We start from the raw sequence: 27,747 nt of genomic DNA, 5'->3' as shown, positions 1-27,747 counted from the left end.
GTACCGCAATACATCAGACATAACCCAACAGTAACAGTACTGTCGAACTGTGTACTTATGTAACTCTCAATGTGCAGACATAGCAGAGATACGTGAGGATATGTCCCTATGTGCTAAAAATGAGCGTGGGTCTGTCTGTTTTCCTTAATGTGACCTTATAGACATGTCCGCTGTGGTCCTGTTCGGTGCCTGTATCGATGGAGTGGTACTAAGGGACAAGTAAGTTATGCATAATGAGCCAACATGCCTGCAATTGTTTCAACATTTCTCAGTCAAGCTTTTCCAGTGCTCAGGTACTAGATGAGGGATGCTATACCTGGTTCGTATTCAACAGAACATGTTTTAAACAAAAATTGAGCACATTTACTGCAGTTGTGGTCCAGGTAGACCCTCCCTGTTTTAGTCAGTTTTCTTCCGTTTGGTGTCTAATCAATAGGACCCAGGTAATTGTGTCTCCTCCTACCTTTCTTCATGTCTGATTGGCTGGGTGTCATGTCCATCTCCCTCAGGTTTGGAGAGGGAGTCAATGGCAACCTGGTCATTGGCACCTTGGCCTGGCCATCCCCGTGGGTGATTGTAATTGGCTCCTTCTTCTCCACTTGTGGAGCGGGGCTTCAAAGCTTGACGGGCGCCCCGCGTCTCATGCAGGCCATCTCCAGGGATGGTGTCGTGCCCATCCTACGGGTCAGTCTCAGTCATTCTGCCAACATTCTAGCATTTTACACTGATCTGGGACCATTTGTTTTCATAATTCTGTCAGTGTTCAGCAATTAGCACTGATCTGGGTACATTTGTTATGATCTATCTGTCAGCATTCAGCAATTAGCACTGATCTGGGTACATTTGTTATGTTGGTTTGTCAACATGTTTCATATCAGTCTCAGGTGACATTGGACTTCCCTGCCCTCTCTCACGAATTATTTCATTCACATTCAATTTTGATGGTTGGTGTCTGTGTACACTAATGTTCATCTTCAGGTCCCAGGCAAGGGTCAGGTCTCACGTGAGCGTGGTTCACTGAAAAACCTCTGTTACATCTACAGTACATACAATCTGCTTTGAAATAATGGAATAACTAATGTATGTTGTAACTCTATCCCCTCTAACATCTCAGTGTGTGATGTGTCTGCCAGGTGTTTGGCCATGGGAAGGCCAATGGGGAGCCCACCTGGGCCCTGCTGCTGACCGCCTGTATCTGTGAGATAGGGATCCTCATTGCCTCCCTGGACGCAGTGGCCCCCATCCTCTCCATGTGAGTGTCTATGAGCGGGACCAGGTGTTGTTCCCCACCACAGGACCTTGCCTGGGAAAAAATCTGGGTCCTAGTTACAGCCTATAACTAGGGCCCAGAAAAAACTCCTGGCCCTATTGATGAGTGCTGAAGTGCACTCATCCTGTACCAAAATGGACTGTCTAATATGCACACTGTAAATATGATATATACTTCAGACAATGGACAAATTAGATCTTAGCACTTAAAATAAAGTTAAACACATACACTGAACAAAAATATAAAAGCAACATGCAACAATTTCTAAGATTTTACAGTTACAGTTCATATTTAAAAATCTGTCAATTTAAATGAATTCATTAAGCCCTAATCTATGGATTTCACATGACCAGGAATAGAGATATGCATCTGTTGGTCACAGATACATAAAACAAATAGGGGTGTGGATCAGAAAACCAGTCAGCATCTGGTGCGATCACGATTTGCCTCACACAGCGCGACACAGGCTGTTGATTGTGGCCTGCACAATGTTGTCCCACTCCTCTTCAATGGCTGTGTGAAGTTGCTGGATATTGGCGGCAACTGGAACACGCTGTCGTGCACGTCGATCCAGAGCATCCAAAACATGCTCTGGTGAGGATGCAGGCCATGGAAGAACTGGGACATTTTCAACTTCCCGGAATTTTGACAGATCCTTGCGACATGCATTATCATGCTGAAACATGAGGTGATGGTGGCAGATGAATGGCACGACAATGGGCCTCAGGATCTCTTCACGGTATCTCTCTGCATTCAAATTGCCATTGATAAACACAGTTTTCGTTGTCCTGCCCATACCATAACCCCACTGCCACCATGGGGCACTCTGTTCACAATGTTGACATCAGCAGGTGAGCATTTGCCCACTGAAGTCGGTTACGACACCGAACTGCAGTCAGTTCAAGATCCTGGTGAGGATGACGAGCACGAAGATGAGCTTCCCTGAAACGGTTTTTGATAGTTTGTGCAGAAATTCTTTGACTGTGCAAACCCACAGTTTCATCAGCTGTCCAGGTGGCTGGTCTCAGACGTTCCCGCAGTTGAAGAAGCTGGGCTGGCGTGGTTACACATGGTCTTCGGTTGTGAGGCCGGTTGGACATACTGCCAAAATCTCTAAAACAATGTTGGTAGAGAAATTAACATTCAAAATCTCTGGCAAAAGCTCTGGTGGACATACCTGCAGTCAGCATGCCAATTGCACGCTCCCTCAAAACATGAGACAAAACATGTGGCATTGTGTGGTGTGACATAACCTGCACATTTTTAGAATGACCTGTGTATATGATCATGGTGCTTAATCAACCTCTCGATATGCCTCACCTGTGAGGTGGATGGATTATCTTGGCAACAGTATAGCTAGAGGACTCCTGATAAATGATCCCACTTTAAATGACGTTCAGCTTATACAGGCTTCCTAAAGTCTTCATAATGTCTTCATAAGAACCACATAAATGTGTTACAAAGCATCTGTAACAGTAGGTCATGCTTTATAAAGGGTTCATAAATCTGGCATGACTGTGTGACATAATCACCAATGTCAAATGTGACATAACCCACTGTTTCGAATGTGAAATAAACATGTGCTTTATAAAGGGTGACATGTGCTGAAGGATGACACACGCTCTAAAGTGAAGTCATGTTAGTCACATTACACCTAATCTCATTCCCAGACACTTCTACCCAGATGCACGGGTGGTCTGGTGGACCAACACATAAAACTTGACCTTCATTAGTTTTGGTTAGGTTTAAAATCGAAATGGTGAAGCGTGATTCATCACTCCAGAGAAGGCATTTCCGCTGCTCCAATGGCGGCGAGCTTTACACCACTCCAGCTGACACTTGGCATTGCACATGGTAATCTTAGGCTTGTGTACAGCTGCTCGGCCATGGAAAACCATTTCATGACGCTCCCGACAAAAAGTTCTTATGTTGACGTTGCTTCCAGAGGCAGTTTGGAACTCAGTAGTGTTGCAACCGAGGACAAACCATTTTTACATGCTGCTCACTTCAGCACTCTGCGGTCCTGTTCTGTGAGCTTGTGTGGCTTACCACTTTGTGGCTGAGCCATTGTTGCTCCTAGATTTTTCCACTTCACAATAACAGCACTAACAGTTGACCAGGGCAGCTCTAGTCGGGAAAGGTGGCATCCTATGACAGTGCCACGTTGAAAGTCACAGAACTCCTCAGTAAGGCCATTTTACTGCCAGTGTTTTCTATGGAGATTGCATGGCTGTATGCTCGATTGTATACATCTGTCAGCAGCGGATGTGGCTGAAAAAGCCGAGTTCACAAATTTGAAGGGGTGTCCACATATTTTTCCCGATGAATTCTATGATCACTCCGACTAAGGCCAAGTTTGAATGGTTGATATCCCAGGCTTATATGTATGTGCTGTGTGCGCAATAGCCTGGTGATGACATTAGACCAAGAAACACTTATCTTGATAAGGAAATTGAAACGGTCCTTCTTCTGTCTGTAAGATACATGTTCCTCAGTACGCAAACACACACACAACAATATAATGAGCCATACCATGCAGTGAAGGGCCTAGGCAGGTTTTTGACACAACAATATAACCAGCCATACCTTGCGGTGCTAAGCCCAGTCAGGTCTTTGACACAACAATATAACAAGCCATACCATGTGGTGCTGGGCCCAGTCAGGGTCCTTGACACGTTCACCTTCCCCCCCCCCGCTGAAAGATCAGCCACAAAATGTTGGCACCATTGTAACAGGTTGTAGTCAAGCCCTGGTCTCCAGCAGAACAGAAGAGGAATACGAAGACTTTGTAGTGAGACACCTTCAGCCATTCATAACACATCCATAAAGGCTGGTCATTCATAACACATCCATAAAGGCTGGTCATTCATAACACATCCATAAAGGCTGGTCATTCATAACACATCCATAAAGGCTGGTCATTCATAACACATCCATAAAGACTGGTCATTCATAACACATCCATAAAGGCTGGTCATTCATAACACATCCATAAAGGCTGGTCATTCATAACACATCCATAAAGGCTGGTCATTCATAACACATCCATAAAGGCTGGTCATTCATAACACATCCATAAAGGCTGGTCATTCATAACACATCCATAAAGGCTGGTCATTCATAACACATCCATAAAGGCTGGTCATTCATAACACATCCATAAAGACTGGTCATTCATAACACATCCATAAAGGCTGGTCATTCATAACACATCCATAAAGGCTGGTCATTCATAACACATCCATAAAGGCTGGTCATTCATAACACATCCATAAAGGCTGGTCATTCATAACACATCCATAAAGACTGGTCATTCATAACACATCCATAAAGGCTGGTCATTCATAACACATCCATAAAGACTCTATATTGCATGACGCTGTAATTACTTTAAAGTCAGACCCCTTTGGTCATTTATAACACATAAATGCCTTGTATCATATGATGCTATACTTATTATGAAGTCAGACACTTTTGGTCATTCATTATATATACAGTACCAGTCAAAAGTTTGGACACACCTACTCATCCAAGGGTCTTTCTTTATTTTTGCTATTTTCTACATTGTAGAATAATAGCAACAACAAAACTATTACATAACCCATATGGAATCATGTAGTAATGAAAAAAGTGTTTTAAAAAAAGTAGCCACTCTTTGCAACACTCTTGGCATTCTCTCAACCAGATTCACCTTGAAATCTTTTCCAACAGTCTTGAAGGAGTTCCCACATATGTTGAGCACTTGTTGGCTGCTTTTCCTTCACTCTGCAGTCCAACTCATCCCAAACCATCTCAATTGGGTTGAGGTCGGGGGATTGTGGAGGCCAGGTCATCTGATGCAGCGCTCCATCACTCTCCTTCTTGGTCAATTAGGCCTTATACAGCCTGGAGGTGTGTTGGGTCATTGTCCAGTTGATAAACAAATTATAGTCCCACTGAATTCAAACCAGATGGAATGGTGTATCGCTGCAGAATACTGTGGTAGCCATGTTGATTAAGTGTGCCTTGAAATCTAAATAAATCACACACAGTGTCACCAGCAAAGCACCATCACACCTCTTCCTCTATGCTTCATGGTGGGAACCACACATGCAGAGAACCAAAAAAATGAAAAGACTAAAATCTCAGATTTGGACAGATTTCCATTTCATGTCCATTGTTGGTGTTTCTTGGCCTAAGCAAGTCTCCTCTTCTTATTGGTGTCCTTTAGTAGTGGTTTCTTTTCAGCAATTCGACCATGAAGGGCTGATTCACAGAGTCTCTTCTGAACAGTTGATGTTGAGATGTGTCTGTTACTTGAACTCTGTGAAACATTTATTTCAGCTGCAATTTCTGAGGCTGGTAACTCTAATGAACTTATCCTCTGCAGCAGAGGTAACTGGGTCTTCCTTTCCAGTGGCGGTCCTCATGAGAGCCAATTTTATCATAGTGCTTGATGGTTTTTGCGACTGCACTTGAAGAAACGTTCATGTCTTAAAGTAATGATGGAGTGTCGTTTCTCTTTGCTTTATTTGAGTTGTTCTTGGCATAATATGGACTTGGTCTTTTACCAAATAGAACTATCTTCTGTATACCACCCCTACCTTGTCACAACACAACTGATTGGCTCAATCGCATTACGAAGGAAAGAAATTCCACAAATTAACTTATACAAGACACACCTGTTAATTGAAATGCATTCCAGGTGACGCTGGTACCTCATGAAGCTGGTTGAGAGAATGCCAAGTGTGTGCAATGCAGTCATCAAGGCAAAGGGTGGCTACTATGAAAAATTTCAAATCTCAAATATATTTTGATTTGTTTAACACTTTTTGTTTACTACATGATTCCATATGTGTTATATCATAGTTTTGATGTCTTCACTAATATTCTACAATGTAGAAAATTGTAAAAATAAAGAAAAACCCTGGAATGAGTAGGTGTGTCCAAAAATGTAGACTGGTACTGTACATAAAGGCTTAATGATGTTGACACAAATGTATTAACAGTTAGGGAATTATCACTAACAGCTAAATCAAATAAACATTTAAACCATAAATGTCCTTTCATTTTTAAATGTTTAAACAATACACATACATTAAGTTTTTAAAAAAGTCCAGCAATGCAACGTCATTGAACATTACATAGGGCTGTGAACAGTGTAGCTTGTTCTTGAGCTGGTGGACGTTTGGTTCTTGCCTCTCTGCCTGAAAGTTAGCAGGTCTTTTAGGAAATGCCTTTTTCACACCACCTGGATACGGGCATTTCTGTGCTTTGGGGAGATGGGAAACTCCATTTGATTCATATTATTATATTCCTCTTTAATTTACAAATCTCATGACATGACTATGAGATGTTGCTGAATATAGGGGGATGTATTATTTAGCTGAGACTGCTATCTAGACAAATGTTCTTTAGCTAGCTAGCTAGCAATTGCTGTGACGATAACGTTGGAGGTAGCTATGTAATTGAACTCAACATTTAACTACTACAAACTAATTTAAACTTCAATGAATAAAGGTTAACTTACTTGGTTTTTTTTGCTGTCAAGTGACACCACAAGTGGGCAGTGATTTGCAAACTCATCACATGTGCACCTACTGCTCTACAGAAACACAGCTAACCAAACAACAGTGAAGGGCATGCACACTGAATTAAAAGGCAACTACACTTTGTTACATTTTTCCAAGACCTCAAATGTTGTCCTCTGATGTGGTTTAAGCATTGTTCTGAACACAGAAAATCAAAGTGTGTGGAAACCAGCATTTTGGGGGGGGAATCTAAAACCTGTAAAACCTCAACCGAGAAAACGGAATTTGGGAAAACATCATCTTTAGCTGTGCATGACTGCACTTTAGAGTGTGAGTCGTCCTTTAGCACAGCATTTTGTGGAAAGTTGAGGTCTGATCCAATATTGGCAATGCAGTGGAGGGAAAAAGGTTGAGCCATCCTAGAAATGTTTTAGAGTAATATAATATAATATAATATATACAATTTAGCAGACGCTTTTATCCACAGCAACTTACAGTCATGCATGTAAACATGTTTACGCATGGGGTGGTCCTGGGAATATAACCCACTATCCTGGCATTGCAATGCTCTGCCAAGATGCATGACAAGTTGATAAATGCTTTGTGAAGCCTCAATTTAATTACAGTGCCTTGCGAAAGTATTCGGCCCCCTTGAACTTTGCGACCTTTTGCCACATTTCAGGCTTCAAACATAAAGATATAAAACTGTATTTTTTTGTGAAGAATCAACAACAAGTGGGACACAATCATGAAGTGGAACGACATTTATTGGATATTTCAAACTTTTTTAACAAATCAAAATCTGAAAAATTGGGCGTGCAAAATTATTCAGCCCCTTTACTTTCAGTGCAGCAAACTCTCTCCAGAAGTTCAGTGTGGATCTCTGAATGATCCAATGTTGACCTAAATGACTAATGATGATAAATACAATCCACCTGTGTGTAATCAAGTCTCCGTATAAATGCACCTGCACTGTGATAGTCTCAGAGGTCCGTTAAAAGCGCAGAGAGCATCATGAAGAACAAGGAACACACCAGGCAGGTACCGAGATACTGTTGTGAAGAAATTTAAAGCCGGATTTGGATACAAAAAGATTTCCCAAGCTTTAAACATCCCAAGGAGCACTGTGCAAGCGATAATATTGAAATGGAAGGAGTATCAGACCACTGCAAATCTACCAAGACCTGGCCGTCCCTCTAAATTTTCAGCTCATACAAGGAGAAGACTGATCAGAGACTGATCAAAACTAATATCTTATGCTTCACGGAGTCGTGGCTGAACGACAACACTATCAGCTAGCTGGTTATATGCTGGACAGAACAGCGGCATCTGGTAAGACAAGGGGAGGCGGACTATGTATTTTTTCTAAATAACAGCTGGTGCATGATATCTAAGGAAGTCTCGAGCTATTGCTCACCTGAGGTAGAGTATCTCATGATAAGCTGTAGACTACACTATCTAACAAGAGAGTTTATCTGTATTTTCCGTAACTGTTTACATAGTACATACGCAGTCAGAGGCTGGTACTAAGACAGCATTGAATGAGCTGTATTCCACCATAAGCAAACAAGAAAACCCTGACCCAGAGGCAGCACTCCCAGTAGCCGGGGACTTTAATGCTGGGAAACTTAAATATGTTTTACCAAATTTCTATCAGCTTGTTAAATGTGCAACCAGAGGGGAAAAAAACTCTGGACCACCTTAACTCCACACACAGAGACGCATACAAAGCTCTCCCTTACCCTCCATTTGGCAAATCTGAAATCTGACCATAATTATATCCTCCTGAATCCTGGTTACAAGCAAAAATTAAAGCAGGATGCACCAGTGACTAGATCAATAAAAAAGTGGTCAGATGAAACAGACACTAAGCTACAGGACTGATTTGCTAGCACAGACTGGAATATGTTCTTGGATTCCTCCGATGGCATTGAGGAGTACACCACATCAGTCATTGGCTTCATCATTAAGTGCATTGATGACGTTGTCCCCACAGTGACCCTACGTACATACTCCAACCAGTAGCCATTGGTTTACAGGCAACATTCGCACAGAGCTAAAGGCTAGAGCTGACGCTTTCGAGGAGCGGGACTCTAACCCAGAAGCTTATAAGAAATCCCGCTATGCCCTCTAACAAACCATCAAACAGGCAAAGCGTCAATACAGGACTAAGATCGAATCATACTACATGGCCCGGAGCCTGTAGTGATGATCCATAGCACGAAGCCTCCAGTGATGATCCATGGCCCGGAGCCTGTAGTGATGATCCATGGCACGAAGCCTCCAGTGATGATCCATGGCCCGGAGCCTGTAGTGATGATCCATAGCACGAAGCCTCCAGTGATAATCCATGGCACGAAGCCTCCAGTGATAATCCATGGCACAAAGCCTCCGGTGATGGTCCGTGGCCCGGAGCCTGCAGTGAAAATCCAGGGCATGGAGCCTCCAGCGATGGTCCCCAGTCCGGAGCCTCCAACGACGGTCCCCAGTCCGGTGCCTCCAACGACGGTCCCCAGTCCGGAGCCTCCAACGACGGTCCCCAGTCCGGAGCCTCCAACGACGGTCCCTAGTCCGGAGCCTCCAGCGACAGTCCCCAGTCCGGAGCCTCCAACGACGCTCCCCAGTCCGGAGCCTACAGCGACGGTCCCCAGTCCGGAGCCTCCAGCGACGGTCCCCAGTCCGGAGCTTCCAGCGACGGTCTCCAGTCCAGAGCCTCCAACGACGGTCCCTACTCCGGAGCCTCCAGCGACGGTCCCCAGTCCGGAGCCTCCAACGACGGTCCGCAGTCCGGAGCCTCCAGCGACGGTCCCAGTCCGGAGCCTCCAGCGACGGTCCCCAGTCCGGAGCTTCCAGCGACGGTCTCCAGTCCAGAGCCTCCAACGACGGTCCCTACTCCGGAGCCTCCAGCGACGGTCCCCAGTCCGGAGCCTCCAACGACGGTCCGCAGTCCGGAGCCTCCAGCGACGGTCCGCAGTCCGGAGCCTCCAGCGATGATCCACAAGTCCGGAGTCTACAGCGGCGGTCTGCAGTCCGGAGCCTCCAGCGGGGGGTCCCAGTCCAGAGCCTCCGGCGATGATCCACGGTCCAGTTCCTGCACCTTGGCTCATCTATGACAGGGAGTTTGAAGACAGTGAACGTCACACATACTGTCCTACATGTGCTAATTAGAGTTGATTGATTTATATTCTTCACGTTTTTGTTTTGCATCTATTATCTTATTTTATTCTTATTTATTGTTGTTGTTTATACACCTTGTGGGTGGGGGCAATGGTTAAAATTTACTCGTATTTGGTAGTTGAATTCCTCATTGTACAGTATATAAGAATATATCACTATGTTGCCAAAAAAGTTCAAGACTCATTGTTTCCCTTCAATAAAATGCATTCAAAACTACTTTCTGCACATTTCTGCTACTTTCTTAGGCTATACAAGTGATTAATTTTGCTAAAAAATATGTTTACACCTATGCAGGACCTTTAGCAATAATAACAATAATAATAAACCTCTACTTTAGTCAAGAAAACAATTATGACAGGTGTGTTGTAATAAAAACAAGTGGTGTCCACTGATTAAATGCAGTCTTTCTGCATTGGGAAGAGGGAAAACCCAGATATTCATAAAGTTTGTGATGAATGACAGGTTGTTTCTTCATGCAAAATAGATTTGGGGTTTAAAATTCAATTAAGCTGCTTTATTTTAGGGGATTAGTGAAGGCGGGTCATTTTTTACCCTTAGGACAAGAATGTTAAGACTACACAAGGGTTATGCAGACCACCATAGTGCCTGTGCCCAAGAACATTAAGGTAACCTGCCTAAATGACTACCGACCCATAGCACTGAAGTCTGTAGCCATGAAAAGCTTTGAAAGGCTGGTCATGGCTCACATCAACACCATTATCCCAGAAACCCTAGACCCACTCCAATTTGCATACCGCCCTCTCTGTTGCACACCACACTGCCCTTTCCCACCTGGACAAAAGGAACACCTATGTGAGAATGCTATTCATTGACTACAGCTCAGCGTTCAACACAGTGCCCTCAAAGCTCATCAATAAGCTAAGGACCCTGGGACTAAAAACATCCCTCTGTAGCTGGATCCTGGACTTCCTGAATGGCTGCCCCCAGGAGGTAAGGGTAGGCAACAACACATCCGCCACGCTGATCCTCAACACAGGGGCCCCTCAGGGGTGCGTGCTCTGCCCCCTCCTGTACTCCCTGTTCACTCATGACTGCAAGGTCAGGAACGACTCCAAAACCATCATTGTTTGCCAATGACTCAACAGTGGCCTGATCACTGACAATGACAAGACAGCCTATAGGGAGGAGGTCAGAGACCTGGCGGTGTGGTGCCAGGACAACAACCTCTCCCTCAACGTGATCAAGACAAAGGAGACGACTGTGGACTACATCGACCGGGCTGCAGTGGAGCAGGTTGAGAGCTTCAAGTTCCTTGGTGTCCACATCACCAACAAACTAACATGGTCCAAGGACACCAAGACAATCGTGAAGAGGGCATGACAAAACCTTTTCCTCCTCAGGAGACTGAAAAGATTTGTCATGGGTCCTCAGATCCTCAAAAGGTTCTACAGCTGCATCATCGAGAGCATCCTGACTGGTTGCATCACTGCCTGGTATGGCAACTGCTCTGCCTCCGACCGCAAGGCACTACAGAGGGTAGTGCGAACGGCCCAGTACATCATTGGGGCCAAGCTTCCTGTCATCCAGGACCTCTATACCAGGCAGTGTCAGGAAGGCCCTAAAAATTGTCAAAGACTCCAGCCACCCTAGTCATAGACTGTTCTCTCTGCTACCGCACGGCAAGCGGTACCGGAGCGCCACGTCTAGGTCTAAGAGGCTTCTAAACAGCTTCTAACCCCAAGCCATAAGACTCCTGAACATCTAATCAAAAGGCTACCCAGACTATTTGCATTGCCCCCACTCTTTTACACCGCTGCTACTCTCTGTTGTTATCATCTATACATAGTCACTTTAATAACTCTACCTACATGTACACATTACCTCAACAAACTGGATCCTCTGCACATTGACTCTGGACCAGTATCCCCTGTGTATAGTCTCGCTATTGTTATTTTACTGCTGCTCTTTAATTACTTGTTACTTTTATTTCTTATTCTTATCCGTACGTTTTTAAACTGCATTGTTAATTAGGGGCTTGTAAGCATTTCACTGTAAGGTCTAGCTGTTGTATTCGGCGCATGTGACTAATACAATTGGATTTGATTATGTTCACACAGTTATCCCACATTTATGAACCCTTTATAGAGCATGCCATAGGGTTATAGATGATTTGTGGTACATTTATGTAATGTTTAGGAAGGCTTTATTGAAGGATTTATGAAGCCTTTATAAGCTGCATGTTATTTAAAGCAGGACCGCGATAAGTATAATTTTTGTCTTTATCTGGTGTCTAGTACTGCCTTTTTGCCCAGCTAGGGTCATATACATTAAGTGCTGCCTGTCTTCCCAGTAGCCTACTTGGTGTGTGAACTACTGAGCTACATGTTTGTGCTGACTGCTCATAATTTGCAGATGATTGTTGACACGTCAACAACGATCAAGGGGCAGGGCGATTTGTGACTTGTTTTAGTAATTAGTGGCTGTATTGGAGGGGGAGGGGTTTCACCTCTTTGGAAAGTATTTGGACCCTTTGACTTTTTCCACATTCTGTTAGGTTACAGCCTTATTTGAAAATGTATTTACATTTTTCCCCTCATCAATCTACACACAATACCCAAATACTGACGAAGCAAAAACTGTTTTTCAGACAATCTCTCTAATTATATCACATTTACTTAAGAATTCAGTCACCCCCCCACCCCCATAAAAAAAAAAATCCTGAACCAACAATTGCACTCTACATTTTGCGTCAGTATGTAACGTCAGTATGTAAGGCTATGATTTACTATAGTTTATTTGGTTAAAAGCTTATAACCGAGTAATAAGCGAGTAATTGGTGCCTTATAGACATGTTTCCAAATAAACAGAAAATCTATGTAAGCCACATTGTTGTCTCTCTCGCTTTTTGCCATGGCTGAAGGCTTTGTTTCTGTTATGTAGGTTCTTTCTGATGTGCTACATGTTTGTGAACCTGGCCTGTGCCTTGCAAACCCTCCTGAGGACGCCTAACTGGAGGCCACGCTTCAAGTTCTATCACTGGTGAGTCCCACAAAATCCCATCAACGGAACTCATCCTGAGAGATGATACAAGGGCCTTGAATGTGTGTGTGTGCACGCACGTCTCACCTCCAGTTCTTGGTGTGCGCCGGCCCTTCGCCCAGCCTATCAAACTGTATTGATATGCTCTGATGAGGCTGAAGGAGGAGCCAGCGCACACCAAGAATTGGAGTTGAGACGCACGCGCGCACACACACACACACACACTCATATACATGCGTGCGTCTGTTTTTATACTGTTTAATGTACATGTATGTCTGCATGTGTATGTGCATGTGTGTGTGTGCATTCGGTACATGTGTGTATCTAATCCTTTCTCTGTTTGTGTCTCTTTACAGGGCCCTGTCCTTCCTGGGCATGAGTCTGTGTCTATCGCTCATGTTCATCTGTTCCTGGTTCTATGCCATTGTTGCCATGGTGATCGCTGGCAGTATCTACAAGTATATTGAGTTCCATGGGTGAGTGTAGCGTGACCCATGAGACAGATTGGATTTGCTGGCTGTGTGTTTGTGTGTGTTTGTGGTGTCTGTGTATTGGGAGGGGGGGTTAAAATCCTATCAACCATCATTCAGTCAAGCCAGTTAAAGGGGAAATGTGTCGATTGGAGTTTCCACTGTTTGGACAATTTAGTGTTATGGCTTGCTGTGCTGAGACAATGGCTTGGGTTGCAATTACATTACTTGATGGTAAAGCTGGTTGTAAACAGAGCTTGGCTAACAACGACTTAGCATTCTGTCTGTAGGAAGAGATGCTATAAAGCAGACTTTTGCAGCGATGACTGATTTTTAAACACATTTTAAGCTAAGTTTTTTAAAGACCCATGCTCACACAATTCTTATGACTCCCTAAACCGATAGCCTACCAAACGGTGAAAATAGGTTAGAAATGTAGATGTGTTAGAAGCCTGTGCAGTATAAATAATAATGTTATAATATCGTCATTTTAATTTGTAATAGATATGTAATAACACATAGGCCTAGTTATTAGGCTTTTAATGGTGTAATAATAACTATGTAATACCATTAGTTGTGACATGATTGAATGATATAACCCTGGTGTTTGATTGTGTGACAGGGCGGAGAAAGAGTGGGGTGATGGGATACGAGGCATTTCTCTCAGCGCCGCCCGATATGCTCTGATGAGGCTGGACGAGGGGCCGGCGCACACCAAAAACTGGAGGTGGGACGTGCACACTGTCGTGTCTTTGGCTATGCCGGATTAAGTGATATGACATGCTATTCTATAAAATCCTTTCTCCGTAATTAATATTACCTGATTGAGCTAATCATGTAAATGTAAATAACTAGAGAGTCGGGGCACCACAAAATAATATTTATAAAGCTGTTATCTTCCGAATAAACTCTTAAAGACCTAGTAATATTTTACATCAATAGCAGTCAATATTAATCGTTGTAAATTCTTGGTTATCTTCACGAACCTTGGCTAACAAGTTGAATCAGCAATTTATTTACTAAATACCTAACTAATCACACAGAATTACATATACAAAGAATGAATCATACCTTGATCACAAATTACGTCATAAAGGAAAACGTCCCTAGCGGGCAGAACAGATGTGATAGCTGGTTACACAAAATAAAAGGGGCTCGGTTTGAGTGAAAGAGCGGGAAGACTGAGGGACAAAGGGAGAAGCTGTGCTATCGTAAATACAGTATCTTATGCATTTTAAATTACCGCCCATTTGGAAAAGGAAAATGCAATACATATTTACTCTGGGTTGCGCTTCGGTAGGTTGGTGGTAGATAGACGGCCTTGTTGCCAAACCAAGTCCTTTGTCCTTTGAAGAATGTCTCTGGTGGTCAATTGGATACGTTGTAGTAACGTCATTGTAATGCCGTTTTTGCAGCTGCTGTGGCTAACTCATCAGCTAGGAGGTATCACCTCTGTAGTGAAAAAGAGTTCAAAGTTCATACCATTCACAACCAAAGCTCACGCTGAGGTTGGCTTCGTTCTGTAGTTATTATCTGAACCATTCTGACATCGGACCGTCGTCCTCACATCCTCGGAACAGGAGGTTACATTTTCGTCAAGGCTTTATATAGTGGAGCGAGAAGGGTGTGTCTGAAAAGTTTTATAACCCATGTCTCTTCACAAGGGCGGGCCACTGATTGAGCAGAGTCCTATTCTTATGAAAACCCAAATCTCTCATTTGGAAGCTAAAATTACATTTAATCTCTTCACCAATCATTTTATATTCAAACATTTAAAATGAACAACAATTCCATGTGAATCCGATAACTCTGATGTGTAGACTTTCCACTGTAGAGTTTATGTCATCCTATCATTGGGGAATGTCTCAGTTGACAACCGAACTGACATCATATTCATTAATCCAGTTCAGCGACGCCTAGAAGGCTGGTGACGTAGACCTCCGGAGCTGGTGAACGGAATGAGCAGCAGTACCGGGGGGGATTCGTGACAGTGTACATTCATAACTATTTTCAAAAACAAACCAAATAACAATACATACTAAGTTACAATATTTATTTGAAAATACTGTCTTTTAAATACTTCCAACAATATGTATTTGAATTAATGGTGACACATACTTTCCAAATAGTGTTTTCAAATACATTCCAATATTCAACTACTTGTCTTTTCAAAAGATGCTTATCTGAATATTTGTTTTGAAATGTAATAAAACGTTATTGAAATACCTAAAATAGTCATTTAACCCAGGTCTGCAGTGTACACAGATAAACCCACACAAATAAGCTACACAGGCCATTTCGTGTCACATATCTAATTAACATTGAAATGAACAACATGTCTGTGCATGTGGAGAGTTCCATTTAATTCATTTTGAGCTACTGTCATGGTACAGACAATAATACTTTTACAGACATTCTCGTCTGTGCACTGATAACCTCAGTGCACTCTTCTTGCTTTTTTCTCTCTTTTTTTCACTCATTCTCTACCTTTCTCACCTCTACTCTACTCTTACTTCCTCTCTTTCTCTTTGTCACCTTACTCTCCCTTTCAATCTTTCAAATCTCTGTGCTACACTTTAAATTCAACTCAAAATTCAACTCTGGAATGACAGATGTATACATTTTTGTTTTGCCAAAGCAACACGTTGAAACCCCTTCTCCTATTATTTCCTTCCTTCCTTCCGTGACTCCCTCTGTCTCACTCAAGGCCTCAGCTGCTGGTGTTGGTCAGTACGGACGTGGAGCAGAATGTGGAGCAGCCTCGCCTGCTCTCGCTGACCAATCAGCTGAAAGCGGGCAAAGGGCTGACCATTGTGGGCACTGCCTTGGCAGGCACCTACCTGGAGAACCACCCCCAGGCCCAGCGGGCAGAGCAGGTTAGATACAGTTGAAGTCAGAAATGTACATACACCTTAGCCAAATACATTTAAACTCAGTTTTTCACAATTCCTGACATTTAATCCCAGTAAAAATTCCCTGTCTTTGGTCAGTTAGGATCACCACTTTATTTTAAGAATGTGAAATGTCAGAATAATAGAGAGAATTTATTATTTCAGCTTTTATTTCTTTCATCACATTCCCAGTGGGTCAGAAGTTTACATACACTCAATTAGTATTTTGTAGCCTTGCCCTTAAATTGTTTAACTTCGGGCAAATGTTTCAGGTAGCATTCCACAAGCTTTCCACAGTAAGTTGGATGTATTTTGGCCCATTTCTCCTGACAGAGCTGGTGTAACTTAGTAAGGTTTCTAGGCCTCCTTGCTCGCACACACTTTTTCAGTTCTGCCCACAAATGTTCTATAGGATTGAGGTCAGGGCTTTGTGATGGCCACTCCAATACCTTGACTTTGTTGTCCTTAAGCCATTTTGACACAACTTTGGAAGTATGCTTGGGGTCAAATCATCAAATCAAATCAAATTTTATTTGTCACATACACATGGTTAGCAGATGTTAATGCGAGTGTAGCGAAATGCTTGTGCTTCTAGTTCCGACAATGCAGTAATAACCAACGAGTAATCTAGCTAACAATTCCAAAACTACTACCTTATACACATAAGTGTAAAGGGATAAAGAATATGTACATAAAGATATATGAATGAGTGATGGTACAGAGCGGCATAGGCAAGATGCAGTAGATGGTATCGAGTACAGTACATACATATGAGATGAGTATGTAAACAAAGTGGCTAGTGATACATGTATTACATAAAGATGCAGTAGATGATATATAGTACAGTATATACGTATACATATGAGATAAATAAACATTATATTAAGTAGCATTGTTTAAAGTGGCTAGTGATATATTTTACATCAATTCCCATTATTAAAGTGGCTGGAGGTGAGTCAGTGTGTTGGCAGCAGCCTCTCAATGTTAGTGGTGGCTGTTTAACAGTCTGATGGCCTTGAGATAGAAGCTGTTTTTCAGTCTCTCGGTCCCAGCTTTGATGCACCTGTACTGACCTCGCCTTCTGGACGATAGCGGGGTGAACAGGCAGTGGCTCGGGTGGTTGTTGTCCTTGATTATCTTTATGGCCTTCCTGTGACATCGGGTGGTGTAAGTGTCCTGGAGGGCAGGTAGTTTGCCCCCAGTGATGCGTTGTGCAGACCTCACTACCCTCTTGAGAGCCTTACGGTTGTGGGCGGAGCAGTTGCCGTACCAGGCGGTGATACAGCCCGACAGGATGCTCTCGATTGTGCATCTGTAGAAGTTTGTGAGTGCTTTTGGTGACAAGCCAAATTTCTTCAGCCTCCTGAGGTTGAAGAGGCACTGCTGCGCCTTCTTCACGATGCTGTCTGTGTGGGTGGACCAATTCAGTTTGTCTGTGATGTGTACACCGAGGAACTTAAAACTTACTACCCTCTCCACTACTGTTCCATCGATGTGGATAGGGGGGTGTTCCCTCTGCTGTTTCCTGAAGTCCACAATCATCTCCTTAGTTTTGTTGACGTTGAGTGTGAGGTTATTTTCCTGACACCACACTCCGAGGGCCCTCACCTCCTCCCTGTAGGCCGTCTCGTCGTTGTTGGTAATCAAGCCTACCACTGTTGTGTCGTCCGCAAACTTGATGATTGAGTTGGAGGCGTGCGTGGCCACGCAGTCGTGGGTGAACAGGGAGTACAGGAGAGGGCTCAGAACGCACACCCTTGTGGGGCCCCAGTGTTGAGGATCAGCGGGGTGGAGATACCTACCCTCACCACCTGGGGGCGGCCCGTCAGGAAGTCCACTACCCAGTTGCACAGGGCGGGGTCGAGACCCAGGGTTTGGAGGGTACTATGGTGTTAAATGCTGAGCTGTAGTCGATGAACAGCATTCTCACATAGGTATTCCTCTTGTCCAGATGGGTTAGGGCAGTGTGCAGTGTGGTTGAGATTGCATCGTCTGTGGACCTATTTGGGCGGTAAGCAAATTGGAGTGGGTCTAGGGTGTCAGGTAGGGTGGAGGTGATATGGTCCTTGACTAGTCTCTCAAAGCACTTCATGATGACGGAAGTGAGTGCTACGGGCGGTAGTCGTTTAGCTCAGTTACCTTAGCTTTCTTGGGAACAGGAACAATGGTGGCCCTCTTGAAGCATGTGGGAACAGCAGACTGGGATAGGGATTGATTGAATATGTCCGTAAACACACCAGCCAGCTGGTCTGCGCATGCTCTGAGGGCGCGGCTGGGGATGCCGTCTGGGCCTGCAGCCTTGCGAGGGTTAACACGTTTAAATGTTTTACTCACCTCGGCTGCAGTGAAGGAGAGTCCGCATGTTTTGGTTGTGGGCCGTGTCAGTGGTACTGTATTGTCCTCAAAGCAGGCAAAAAAGTTATTTAGTCTGCCTGGGAGCAAGGCATCCTGGTCCGTGACTGGGCTGGTTTTCTTTTTGTAATCCGTGATTGACTGTAGACCCTGCCACATACCTCTTGTGTCTGAGCCGTTGAATTGCGATTCTACTTTGTCTCTATACTGACGCTTAGCTTGTTTGCCTTGCGGAGGGAATAGCTACACTGTTTGTATTCGGTCATGTTTCCGGTCACCTTGCCCTGATTAAAAGCAGTGGTTCGCGCTTTCAGTTTCACGCGAATGCTGCCATCAATCCACGGTTTCTGGTTTGGGAATGTTTTAATCGTCGCTATGGGAACGACATCTTCAACGCTCATTCTAATGAACTCGCTCACCGAATCAGCGTATTCATCAATGTTGTTGTTTGACGCAATACGAAACATATCCCAGTCCACGTGATGGAAGTAGTCTTGGAGCGTGGAATCAGATTGGTCGAACCAGCGTTGAACAGACCTCAGCGTGGGAGCTTCTTGTTTTGGCTTTTGTCTGTAGGCAGGGAGCAACAAAATGGAGTCGTGGTCAGCTTTTCCGAAAGGAGGGCGGGGCAGGGCCTTATATGCATCGCGGAAGTTAGAATAGCAATGATCCAAGGTTTTACCAGCCCTGGTTGCGCAATCGATATGCTGATACAATTTAGGGAGTCTTGTATTCAGATTAGCCTTGTTAAAATCCCCAGCTACAATGAATGCAGCCTCAGGATATGGGGATTCCAGTTTGCAAAGAGTCAAATAAAGTTTGTTCAGAGCCATCGATGTGTCTGCTTGGGGGGGAATATATACGGCTGTGATTATAATCGAAGAGAATTCCCTTGGTAGATAATGCGGTCGACATTTGATTGTGAGGAATTCTAAATCAGGTGAACAGAAGGACTTGAGTTCCTGTATGTTGTTGTGACCACACCACGTCTCGTTAACCATAAAGCACACGCCCCCGCCCCTCTTCTTACCAGAAAGATGTTTGTTTCCATCGGCGCGATGCGTGGAGAAACCAGCTGGCTGCACCGACTCCGATAGCGTCTCTCCAGTGAGCCATGTTTCCGTGAAGCAAATAACATGATAGTCCCTGATGTCCCTCTGGAATGCTACCCTTGCTCGGATTTCATCAACCTTGTTGTCAAGAGACTGGACATTGGCGAGTAGAATGCTAGGGAGTGGCGCGCGATGTGCCCGTCTCCGGAGCCTGACCAGAAAACCGCTTCGCTTGCCTCTTTTATGACGTCGTTGTTTTGGGTCGCAGGCTGGGATCCATTCCGTTGTCCTGGGTGGAAGGCAGAACACAGGATCCGCTCCGAGAAAGTCATATTCTTGGTCGTACTGATGGTGAGTTGACGCTGCTCTTATTTTCAGTAGTTCTTCTCGACTGTATGTAATGAAACCTAAGATGACCTGGGGTACCAATGTAAGAAATAACACGTAAAAAAAAACAAAAAACTGCAGAGTTTCCTAAGAACGCGAAGCGAGGCGGCCATCTTTGTCGGCGCCGGAAGTTATTGTCCATTTGAAAGACCCATTTGTGACCAAGCTTTAACTTCCTGACAGATGTCTTGAGATGTTGCTTCAATATATCCACATAATGTTCCTGCCTTGTGATGCCATCTATTTTGTGAAGTGCACCAGTCCCTCCTGCAGCAAAGCACCCCCACAACATGATGCTGCCAACCCCGTGCTTTAGAGTTGGGATGGAGTTCTTCAGCTTCCAAGCCTCCCCATTTTCCTCCAAACGTAACAATGAACATGATGGCCAAACAGTTCTATTTTTGTTTCATCAGACCAGAGGACATTTCTCCAAAAAGTATGATCTTTGTCCCCATGTGCAGTTGCAAACTGTAGTCTGGCTATTCTATGGCGGTTTTGGAGCAGTGGCTTCTTCCTTGCTGAGCGGCCTTTCAGGTTATATCGATACAGGACTCGTTTTACTGTGGATATAGATACTTTTGCACCTGTTTCCTCCAGCATCTTCACAAGGTCCTTTGCTGTTGTTCTGGGATTGATTTGCACTTTTCGCACCAAAGTACATTCATCTCTAGGAGACAGAACGTGTCTTCTTCCTGAGCGATATGGCGGCTGCGTGGTCCCATGGTGTTTATACTTGCGTACTATTGTTTGTACAGATGAACGTGGTACCTTCAGTTGTTTGGAAATTGCTCCCAAGGATGAACCAGACTTGTGGAGATCTACAATTCTTTTTCTGAGGTCTTGGCTGATTTCTTTTGATTTTCCCATGATGTCAAGCAAAGAGGCACTGAGTTTGAAGGTAGGCCTTGAAATACATCCACAGGTACACATCCAATTGACTCAAAAGATGTCAATTAGCCTTTCAGAAGCTTCTAAAGCATGACATCATTTTCCAGAATTTTCCAGCTGTTTAAAGGCACAGTTTTATTGTTTACAATCTTATTAAAGGCACAGTGTATGTGAATTTCTGACCCACTGGAATTGTGATACAGTGAATTATAAGTGAAATAATCTGTCTGTAAACAATTGTTGAAAAAATGACTTGTGTCATGCACAAAGTAGATGTCCTAACCGACTTGCCAAAACTATAGTTTGTAACAAGAAAGTTGGGGAGTGGTTAAAAATGAGTTTTAATGACTCCAACCTAAGTGTATGCAAACTTCCGACTTCAAATGTACTAGGCAGATCTCATGGCATCCCACTGCATATCACACAAACCTCACTACTCTCTGATCTGGAGTGATTTAGACTTGATCCTGTGACTCTGTACCAATGTCCACACTTGCGTAGCACATAAAATTAAGTCGTACCTAAATCAGTGTCACCACAGTCCATTTCACCTTCATTTCACCCTTCAACTGCTGGGTAAGGTTTTGACCCTTTCTGCCCTCTGTGGCTTTGTTGGTTCCCTTACACTGCTCTCACTCTCTTTCATCCCCTCTCCTCTCTACTATCCCACCCCGTCTCCCTCCCTCTCGCCTCTGTCCTTCATTCTCTCTCCCCCCCCCCCCTCCAGTCTCTGCGTAAGCTGATGGAGACCGAGAAGGTGAAGGGCTTCTGTCAGGTCACCATCTCGTCCAACATGCGCGACGCCACCTCCCACCTGCTCCAGGCCAGTGGGCTGGGTGGTCTCATGCACAACACGGTGCTGGTCAGCTGGCCACGCAACTGGAAGCAGGCTGACGACCACCAGACCTGGAGGGACTTCATCGGTGGGTCACAAAGGGGGTCAAGGGTGTATGGTCAAGTAGGATGGGGGGAGTAGGAAAACCAAACACATTATTTATCTAGGTTATTACTGTCTTATTACCATGTTCTGGTAATTTTTGCACCGTACACTGAATCAGATCTGTCGGTTGAGCTTTAAATCAGGATCTTTGGGGGAGGTTGTAGACATGTCATGAAAGATAATCCTTATGTTTTGTTTTTTTGTACACAACATTATCACTTTAATCCATATTGTACCTATACAGGATGTTACATGAACTATCAGATTTTCACAAGATCTTCCATAAAGGTTATTGAGTGATCATCAGACTCATATTAGATTAAATCCCCTCTCTTCCCTCTCTGTCCTGTCCTGTAGAGCTGGTTAGGGAGACCACAGCCGCTCACCTAGCCTTGTTGGTACCCAAGAACATCGCTGCCTTCCCGTCCAATGGAGAGCGCTTCTCAGAGGGCCACATTGATGTGTGGTGGATTGTCCATGATGGAGGCATGCTGATGCTGCTGCCTTTCCTTCTGCGCCAGCACAAGGTAGGCTGCCTACCACACGCCCACCCTGAGATATGGATCGCATTGCTAAACTCTATTTATAAACTCGGTGGTTCAAGCCCTGGATGCTGATTGGCTGACAGCCATGGCACGTCAAACCGTATACATTTATTTTTACTGTTCTAATTACGTTTCTAACCAGTTTATAATAGCAATAAGGCACCTCGGGCATTTGTGATATACGGACAATTTGCCTCGGCTAAGGGCTGTGTCCAGGCACTCCACGTTGTGTTGTACATAAGAACAGCCCTGAGCAGTGGTATATTGTTCATATTCCACACCTCCTCGGGCCTTATTGCTTAAATATATAGCTGGTCATGCACTCAGTTCTATAGTAAAGTGCAATGTACATTTTAAAAAACGATAGTGCAGGGCATTTGTACAATCAGTGCGTTAACTAATCAATGCGCATGCTATCGCAGTTTCTACACATCATCATGAAGGTTCTAACCAGAATACTGTATTTTATTAAAAAAAATTTTTATTTAACTAGGCAAGTCAGTTGAGAACAAATTCTTATTTACAATGACGGCATACCCCGGCCAAACCCGGACGATGCTGGGCCAATTGTGCGCCGCCCTATGGGACTCCCAATCATGGCCGGTTGTGATACAGCCTAGATTCAAACCACCTGACGCCTCTTGCACTGAGATGCAGTGTCTTAGACTGCTGCACCACTCGGGAGCCCAACCTGTATAACAGGTTATAGATGAGCAAGTTACAATGGTCTTTCCTACCGACAGGTGTGGAGGAAGTGCGGATTACTGTATGACAGGTTATAGATGAGCAGGTTCCACTGGTCTTTTCTACTAATAGGTGTGGAGGAAGTGCAGGATGCGCATCTTCACCGTGGCTCAGATGGACGACAACAGCATCCAGATGAAGAAAGACCTGACCACCTTCCTGTACCACCTGCGTATCGATGCCGAGGTTGAAGTGGTGGAAATGGTAAGACGCCATATCTGTCTATGACCGTTTCACATGTGATGAAAGATACACAATGGGAGTTTACTTGTTAATTGTTTACTCCAAATTTAGTCTTGAATGTTGGCTGTATGGATCATATTACATAGTTGATATAATATGAATCGTCATTGTATTATGTATGAAAGTGTGTTAGCTGTCTCCCATGTCCCTTGCAGTGCTGCTGTCCATCCAGTAGACTGATGACACCAAACACAAAGTTGTCCATATGACATCCATAGGATAGCTGGTGAATCTGTCCATCCTCAATACACTAACCCAGGCCTTCTCCTCTTTCAGCATGACAGCGATATCTCAGCCTACACCTATGAGAAGACCCTGGTAATGGAACAGCGATCACAGATCCTCAAACAGATCAACCTGACCAAGACTGAGAGAGAGAGAGAGGTAAGGGTTGCAAAGTTACCAGTAATTTACCAAAGTTACAGGAATTGTTGGACATCTATGGCAATCTATGGTAACTTTGGTAATTCATACTTTTAAAAACTGTATTCATATATGGTATTTATTTTGTATATCTGCATTCAAATTGTCCATGAGTTTCTAGTGGATAGACCATATGGTTCAAGAGAAAATAGACATATTGTAATGGTTCTCTTGTGGTGAAGGAGAGTTGCACCAAAATGCAGCGTGTAGATTGCGATCCATGTTTATTCAACAAACGTAACACGAATCTAAATACAAACACTATAAAACAAATAACGTAACGAAAACCAAAACAGCCTATACTTGCGTAAACTAACACAGAGCCAGGACCAAAGACACTAAGGACAATCACCCACGACAAACTCAAAGAATATGGCTGCCTAAATATGGTTCCCAATCAGAGACAACGATAAACACCTGCCTCTGATTGAGAACCACTCCAGACAGCCATAGACTTTGCTAGATACCCCACTAAGCTACAATCCCAATCCCAATACCAACACAAAACCCCAAGACAAAACACACCACAATACAAAAACCCCATGCCACACCCTGGCCTGACCAAATACATGAAGATAAACACAAAATACTTTGACCAGGGCGTGACACATATTCATGAAAAAAGTATCTAATCAACAATTGCATTATTTTCTATAAACTCTGCAACACTTCAAACAATTGACTTTTTTTCACAACTACCACCAGTTTGGCAACAAATCATTTACAAATCATTTACAACAAAGAGTATATATATATATATATATATATGAACAATATACCACCATGTTTTTACATTTAGGCCAGATAAAATTGATTCACTGTTTAACAGATTTTTCCCCCCCAGAAAAGTGAGCCGAGCGAGCGAAGAAAATTCAAATAATAATAAATAAATAGGTGGATAAGGAATAACAGCACTTTACCACATTGTCCTAGGCTATATGGACATGAACAATAGGCGAATAATTCAATTTCAGACTGATTTTCATGAATACACAAATTAACATTAATGAACATTATTCACATAGGATGTATAATAGAATGCAATATTCTATCATATTCAAAAATTATTGGAAAAAATATAATGTATTATTAAATTATCTATCATGAATGTATTATCAAGTCATTAATCTGCATATTTGTATAGCTCAACAAATTCAAGAATGATTGACAATAAATAATTGTAATCAAATTAAAATGTTGATTAGGCCTCTCATAGACTAGGCCTTATAGAAAGAGGGTCAATCAAGTTAGGTCTGCCAAATGAATGTGGCATTTGAAAAAAATACATGAATCCAACAATAGAGTATAACCTTTAATCCTAAAAAAAATGTTGTTCATAACATGCACAATTAGAAGCATCAATATATATAGAGAGCAAGTATGACTAAATTCGAGACCAGTACCTTTGCTCACTGCAGCCTCCTTCAATTGTCTCTTCTGGCTGCCATGAAAAGCCCCCCCTACTGATCTGCATGCTAGCTGTTCTCTGCTGTGCAATCACAACTTATCGTGACCTACTACTACTGGTTGTCGTGCCACTGGCCAATATGATGTACTGTACATTTATAAACAAATGGACATGCTAGCTGTTCTCTGCTGACACCTGCATCATCACAACTTATCGGTTGACCTAATATGCGTGGTAAGTGTCCATGGTAAATCTTTAATAAAAGAAAATACTGACAATACAAAACAATAAACAAACTGCCCTGACCAACTACTACTGGTAGTACCTCACGTAAAAAATGTAAAATTATGAATCACAAATCAACATACAGCTGACACACTTCTATTTCATCAATCATTTTGACTTCAATTTGGTTTGCACTTCTTGCACTGCGTCTTTGCTGATGAATGCCCTGATCTTTGGCCAGTCAATTGGTTAAATCACATTGTTGTTTCGTCTATTAATCACTTCTAATATATCTCAAAATGGTGCAATAACCATGAATTTAACCTACTGTTTGTTTATAATGTGGGACGTCCCACATTTAACATGGACACATAAATAGTAGGAATTTGCACTGGCTTCAGCCATGACGGCATGAGAGAGAAATTAAACATCTGCAAGTCGCCTGCAGGTGCGAGAGTGTGTGTTTCACTGTCCAATCCAAGGCTCGAACATGATCTGAGCGCGTGATCTGAGGCTGTTTGGTCTCTTGGGCATCAATTTGGGAAAGCCTCAAGGGAGAGCAGACAGAGCATTATAAACAAAGAGCCGCATATATTGGCCAAAAAATAACACATCAGATTACCTTTTTTTTCAGTGTGTGGAGAAAAGTGAGGCGGGGAATCCATTAAACAGTCATTCAACTTGGTCTGGCCTTACCATGCCACTACTGCACGTTACCCTTTGCAACACATCAATGGACCATGTCTGAAAAGCCGGTTTGGTTTCATAAAGAGAAAAACAGACAAGATATTGACCATGTTGTAATGACATTAGCAATCCTCAATGCTTCATTTAACCTGGAGATTATAAAGCCTGTGTGTGTACATCCAATATGTTTCCTGATGCTGGGTAAACCGATCAGGACATAAGAATAAAGAATTAATCTCACAGTATTGCTGCACCCAAACATAATTCAATTGTCTACATTGACAGACAATGTTCTGAAAATGTCAATGTTCACATCAATGTTCATAACCTTGTTTTGTCTCCATATAGACAATACCAAATAATAAATGTGTCATGTTGTGATGATATTAGCACTCCAATGTCTAATTCACACTATAGGGCTGACCTGAACAGAACTGTGCTGGTTTGCATATTTCATTTTTTCCTTGTCTTCTCTAGCACGATTTCAGCAACTACGATGGATGCAAAACCAGGCCAGCCCAGTACAGCTTGGCTTGGCTAAGTTCAGTTTGGCTCAGTAGTGTGAAATGCTTTAATCAGCTCTTTGTCTTCTTTCTGCAGATCCAGAGCATCACAGACTCATCCCGCGGATCCATCCGGCGTAAGAACCCGGCAGCTGCAACCACCCAGATGAGTGTGACCGAGGAACAGCCCGGGGGGAGCAGCAAGGAGGAGGAGAAACCCGAGGAGGAGGTTGGTACTGGTACTGTCCAGTCAACAGAGCCACATTCACTCTAACCAGGGTGTATCATTAAGCATTAATGCTATGAGGCCAGCGCTGGGAAAGACTTGAAAGCAGAGTAGTCAATTGACTTGTGAGGGACTGTGATGTGATTGTGAACTACTGGTGTATAAGCATTAGGAGATCAGTGGTTTTAACCCTGGGGTGGTGGTTTTTCAGACTTCCTTAATTTTTTATGCTGTGAAGATAATTGCGGTCAGGCATAGTCAAGGAATGGTTAGGAATGATTAAAGGACTGGCGTTGTGAACCACTGGTGTTGACATTGGGAGGTCAGTGGTTTTTACCCTTACACGGAACCCAAACCAGCTGCGCGCTTGCGCCATCGTGTGCTATCGTGCATAAATTTATTTTGGCCCCCTACACCAAACGCGATCACGACACGCGGGTTAAAATATCAAAACAAAATCTGAACCAATTACATTAATTTGGGGACAGGTCGAAAAGCATTAAACATGTATGGCAATTTAGCTAGTTAGCTTGCACTTACTAGCTAATTTGTCCTATTTAGCTAGCTTGCTGTTGCTAGCTAATTTGTCCTGGGATATAAACATTGAGTTGTTATTTTACCTGAAATGCACAAGCTCCTCTACTCCGCCAATTAATCCACACATAAAACGGCCAACCTAATCGTTTCTAGTCATCTCTCCTCCTTCCAGGCTTTTTCATCTTTGAACTTTTATGGTGATTGGCATCTAAACGTTCATATTATTACCACAACAACCAGCAAAACAGTTTGTCTTTCAATTACCCTCG

General features: G+C 43.4%; 1 protein-coding gene across 1 annotated transcript in view; it reads left to right on the top strand.

The window, feature by feature from the left end:
- The window catches only part of LOC112267067 (solute carrier family 12 member 5a), a 301,110-nt gene that overhangs the window by 245,955 nt on the left and 27,408 nt on the right, over positions 1-27,747 (top strand). Inside the window, 12 exon segments of the mRNA XM_024445133.2 lie at positions 162-219; positions 510-684; positions 1,134-1,252; positions 12,859-12,957; positions 13,314-13,433; positions 14,050-14,154; positions 16,135-16,303; positions 21,725-21,920; positions 22,295-22,464; positions 23,299-23,430; positions 23,746-23,853; positions 26,813-26,944. Coding sequence (XP_024300901.2) covers positions 162-219; positions 510-684; positions 1,134-1,252; positions 12,859-12,957; positions 13,314-13,433; positions 14,050-14,154; positions 16,135-16,303; positions 21,725-21,920; positions 22,295-22,464; positions 23,299-23,430; positions 23,746-23,853; positions 26,813-26,944 — 1,583 coding nt within the window.

The sequence above is a fragment of the Oncorhynchus tshawytscha genome, linkage group LG02 (assembly GCF_018296145.1).
Source record: "Oncorhynchus tshawytscha isolate Ot180627B linkage group LG02, Otsh_v2.0, whole genome shotgun sequence".
In the NCBI taxonomy this organism is placed as follows: Eukaryota; Metazoa; Chordata; class Actinopteri; order Salmoniformes; family Salmonidae; genus Oncorhynchus; species Oncorhynchus tshawytscha.
This window is presented reverse-complemented; position numbering and strand designations above follow the sequence as displayed.